Source organism: Montipora capricornis, chromosome 10 (genome assembly GCF_036669925.1).
Source record: "Montipora capricornis isolate CH-2021 chromosome 10, ASM3666992v2, whole genome shotgun sequence".
In the NCBI taxonomy this organism is placed as follows: Eukaryota; Metazoa; Cnidaria; class Anthozoa; order Scleractinia; family Acroporidae; genus Montipora; species Montipora capricornis.
The window spans coordinates 59,009,566-59,014,405 of NC_090892.1; the positions used below are offsets into that span (position 1 = coordinate 59,009,566).

The 4,840-nt window shown below is 39.4% G+C and overlaps 1 protein-coding gene across 1 annotated transcript; it reads right to left on the reverse strand.

Moving 5' to 3' along the window:
* Positions 1-1,093: 1,093 nt before the first annotated feature.
* On the reverse strand, positions 1,094-4,519 carry LOC138021087 (contactin-associated protein 1-like). Its single transcript, XM_068867958.1, has 4 exons — positions 4,468-4,519; positions 3,049-3,269; positions 2,877-2,922; positions 1,094-1,782 (listed from the first exon to the last, which is right to left on the reverse strand). The coding sequence occupies exons 1-4, from the start codon at positions 4,517-4,519 to the stop codon at positions 1,097-1,099; spliced, it is 1,005 nt and encodes a 334-aa protein (XP_068724059.1). The 3' UTR covers positions 1,094-1,096.
* Positions 4,520-4,840: the final 321 nt, after the last annotated feature.

The window sequence follows — 4,840 nt, forward strand, 5'->3', positions numbered from 1 at the left end:
CACTAATAGGGACTTTAAGATCTGCGACGCGACGGTAACGAAAACGTCATTTAAAATTGCAAGTTCAGGTTTATTAATCTTTTTCGTCGTTATGTCGGCTTGTCTAACTTCTAAAAACTAGTGTAACTCTCCTGGAACTGAATTAGGAGGTGCGGTATTGAATCTACGACAGAAAATTCAAATTCGCTGTCTTTTGTTCACGTTCTCCGTAAAACTTGAGAATTCGTCATTTCACGTCGTAGATTTGCTGAAAACGTGAAAGAAATGTACAAAAATGAAAAATGCACGTGCACAGCGTGCAAAGCTATTCTTTTTGCTCATTAAATATGCAACATTTGTGACGTTTTCGTTGCCGTCGCGTCATAGATCTTAAACTCCCTAATATATCTGGCATTGAAATGGAAGGACCCAAGATGCTAGAAAAGATCAATGAGGGCTTTGAAATGAGCATCTGCCACAATTTTAATCTATAAGCACTTTTCATTTATTCAGTTTCATTTTGGAAAAACGCGAGAGTTTTTCATTATCGATTACTTTGTATTTGACTAATATTCTCCAGGAAAATGAAAAGGAAAATGAAAATGTGGATAACTCTATCCACCTGGATAAATCACTATCCAGCAGATACACACAAGCAAAACCGACTGAGTTATCCAGTGGATAGCGTTATCCACCTTTCGAATAACTGGGACCTGATTTAATTTCAATTTTCTACGTTCATTAGTTAATTAAAAGATAAAAGTTCTTTAATATTCAAGTAAGACACACCTACACAGCCTTACAAATCGATGGATGGTCTGACACCTGGCACGGTACTATCTATCACAACGATTACATCATGTTTTCTTACACATAGGGTTAACGTATAGGGAACTTGAAATATCTTTAAAATAGCAGTATAGCATGGTGTCAAACATGACAAAACGAGCTTCTACTATAGCCAATACAGCATTACCGACGTGCACGCTACGCGTACCCAGTGTACTACAAATTGAAGAAAATCTCAAACTATCGTTTCCTCCATTTATAATTTTAACTCAAAACTCTGAAGGTATAGATAGCAAAAACGACAAAAGGAAATTTTTATTTCAAACTATCATACCATGCCATAGCACTTAAACTTTCCGAGTGTGTGGTATCCTTGCTCTCCTGCGTGTCCAGTATCTCCAAACCTGAGTTGTTTAACTGGAAGGTTTGTCTTGTCAGCGAGAAGACCGCTGTCTTCACGCCAGACAAGGTCGTTGCTATCACAATTACAAACTCGGCCTCGTGATGCACAGGATCCAGTCATCCCGCATGCGCATTTGGCACTACCAGGTGATGCTCCAGCCCAGTATGCCATCTTTGTTGAGTCACGTGACATCCAAAATCCATAAGGACCGCCGAACCAGAAACTTGAACCGTAGCACTCGTACTTGATAAATTGTTCACAGTGTGAGGAGACTGTGGTGAGCATCGCCAGCTGAGACAGACTCGCTCCAATGTAATGAATGTCACGTGAGTAACAACCAGCTGGTTCACATCCAATTCCATTCTTGTCAGTCATGTCACAATACACAGTAAATGGTGCCAGACCTCCCACGCCATCTGGATCAATAACAAAATTTCCACTCGTACTGCCAACATATTTTCTTACGTCGGAACATGACTTCAGAACTCTCTGGCGGCATTTGTATCCATCGCCAACATATCTGTCACAGCTGCACATATATGCGCCGAATTCGTTGGTGCATTTGGCATGCTGATCACAGCTATGTGTCTTTCTTTCACATTCATCAAAATCTGTCAATAATGGCATCAAATAATAACATCAGTTTGCAATTCTTCAGCTCAAGTGAGAGGTGTGCGTTTGAGCATCGAAAGACGCGTAGGGAAAAGACGACCAGTTTGTACGGCACAGTAAGTGCCCATGAGGTAGAAATAACTGATGCTTAACTAATTATTTGCAATGTCTTTCAAACTACAGAAGAGGTCTTGAAGTTTAAGAGAGACTGAAGATTTTACTTTGAAACTGAGAGGGTCCTGAAGGGGTAAAATAGGAACTGTGTATTTTTAAGTTGGGAAAATGGGATTTGGTTTTCTGGGAATGGGATTTGGCCGCTGAGAATAGGAAACGAAGTCCTCAAATATGGTAATGGGATTGAGGCAATGTAATCATACCAGAATCCTGCACGTTTTGCTTGTGTCATTGTAATTAGAGCTATTGTTTTTTTTTACGACGCTGGGAATACAAAATTTAAATGAAAAAAAAATAAAAATAAAAACAAACAGAGAATTTTGGTAGTTGCAGTCAAATGACGATATCGTGAAAATTGCCTATTCTGAGTGTGCGTGGACCCCATGTATGTGTGCCTGGTTTTCAGTATATTCTTCATGTAACTCTTACTATATACCTCAAAGCACAACAAAATTGTCATTGCCCAAATCAAATATATTACAAAAGGAATAATACTGCAATACACACGGAGAATTGTAAACTAGAGATCTCCCTAAAATGTACAATAAGAGAACTAGCGAAAACAATCCGTCTCAATACTGGAATAGAGGATAGTAGAAAAAAGAATTGATTCGCCGATTGTGGCATGGAAATATTTTACATCGATTTCTTCGAGCGGGGAATCCTACGCAAGGCGACTGCATTCAGTATGTCCTTACACCAAAGGGGGGGATGATCAGGATTAGGGATTAGCTCCTCGTTTCGCTGAAATAAAGTTAGTTCAATAAGACTTAACTTCACAAACTCGAAAGAAAAAATGATGCAATAACGGCAAGTGACTAATTATTGATCCAGTGACTGCTGTCTTATAACGAGTATGCTGCTAATGGCTAATTGGCCATTCGACGTACGGGTTGGGTCCTCTCGTGGTTGCACTTACGTTTTTGGTGCCAGCTTTTATGCGTAGAAACATTAGCACAGGAAATCTAAAACGAAAAAAAAAATAATGAGAAAGGCGAGCGTCGAAATGCACCAAAGAATTCGGTAACTATTAATAATTTGCAATCTTCAACCGTATGTTGCATTAAAATGAAACAATAACTTCATCCAACCTTTACTGGGCCATAGTAATGTGATCCTTTCTTTTTCTTAAAATCACTTGGCTTCATTTCTCTTGTTTCATTATTCAGCTGGCAAATTCGCCCACTGCCACCAGATTCCGTAGGATGAACGTGAAATGACTTGCATTTACTAGATCCCAGGCATTTCAGGTGACATTGAAATTCGTCTGAAACGACAGCTGTATGCAGAACATGGCCAAACAAGAAATGGCCTGGAAAAGAAAAACAATTACAGTAAGTCAAGAAAACTGTGATTCAATGATGACAGAAATTAATGTATTTTTAAATTGCGGGTTATAAACGAAGTGAAGAAGTGGTCTTCACACTGATCTAAATAATCAATTTTCTCTTATAGACACCTGAGTGGCTTCAACGAGATTCGAACCCGTGATCTTTTCGATGCCCTTAGGTAATTAAAAGTGACAGTTCGAGCTTTGTGTTTTTAAGTTAGCAGCTATGACGGACGGCAAACTGAAGCAGTGAAAAGATGAAGTTCTAGACAACTTGAAGATGCTGAAAGTACCACAGAAAAACGTTGTGGCAAATTTCGCTTTTTTTCTCCATAAGCCAAAGCGGAGATTACACACACACACACACACACACTCAGCTTACTTAATCACATTTCCTAGGAAAGAGGAGAGTGATCACTTCTCTCTTTTTTTTCCGTTTGTGGTAGAAAGCTTTTTGGGTCGGTCCGTTGGAGTAAAAACACAAAACAAAACAAACAAATAAAAAACCACAAGCAATCTTAAAAAAAAAAAAAACAAGAAGACAGTTTTGTTCAAAGATCCACTAAAACGCCATTCGCGTTACATGACTTTCGACGCCATTGCCGGTTAAGTTAATCGTTCTACTATGTCCACCAGAGAAATCTACGCATTTCCCACTACCCTCTCGATCCTAAGAAAATACGCGCAGAAGGCTCTATGCGCAAAGACACCACTTAGTAGGGGAGTGAAGGGCAAGACTTTTACCGACACGGAAAAAAAATAAAAATAAATAAAATAAACGAACAAATCCCACCCAAAACATTGAGTTTCTGAAGGGCCTCAGGAAGAGCCGAGTGGCAGGAGGGCAAAACGAGCTTAGAGTTAGTGTTCACATATTTTCTTTTCGCAAACAGAAAGACTCTCCAGTGGTGGAATGCCACGTTAACTCGGGGGTTGAAGATGAAACTGAAATCTCAGTATTCGCGGAAAACAAGGAGCCTACAATTGAAATACTAGGCATATATGTGCAACGGCATTTTCACAGATCAAGGTTTTTTTTTTAGACGAGTTGTTATTACAATAGATTTGGCTTGCACGAGTGCTCGTTCTCAATCCCTTTGGTTATAATTTCTCATGCAAGACTTGTGATTAGCTGGAAGACGAAGGAGAACTGTTTCTTACCAACGCTTATATTTCATACGCGCTTGCCGCACATCGAATGTTCTGCCCGCTGAGTTACACTCAAGACACATCTCCCTAGCCTCATTTTGGCGTTCACTATTGCAATATTACAATAAGGCCCTAGATCTGTATGACGTTGACGTCATCAGGACCTGAAGAACAATCTCTCCTACGGTGAGGTGCAAAATAGCGAGGACTATTCTATGCCCGCCGTCGCGCTGCTTTTCGCAATTTGAACTTTTGTTTTGTTTCATTTTGAATTTTTTTGTTCATATATGAGAAGCTTTAGTTATTTCTCATTAACGAGGAATCTACTGTAATTGGCTAAACTGTAGTGGCCTCCCTGCCTAATAATTCTATGTTTATAAGTATCTTATGCCATTAAGGCGAAG

Coding starts and splice junctions, on each gene's coding strand:
- LOC138021087 (XM_068867958.1), bottom strand. CDS start 4,519: ATGTGTCTTGAGTGTAACTCAGCGGGCAGAACATTCGATGTGCGGCAA. Junction 3,270..4,467: donor ATTCGATGTGCGGCAAGCGC/GTATGAAATATA, acceptor TTTCTTTTCCAG/GCCATTTCTTGTTTGGCCAT. Junction 2,923..3,048: donor ATTACTATGGCCCAGTAAAG/GTTGGATGAAGT, acceptor TTTTCGTTTTAG/ATTTCCTGTGCTAATGTTTC.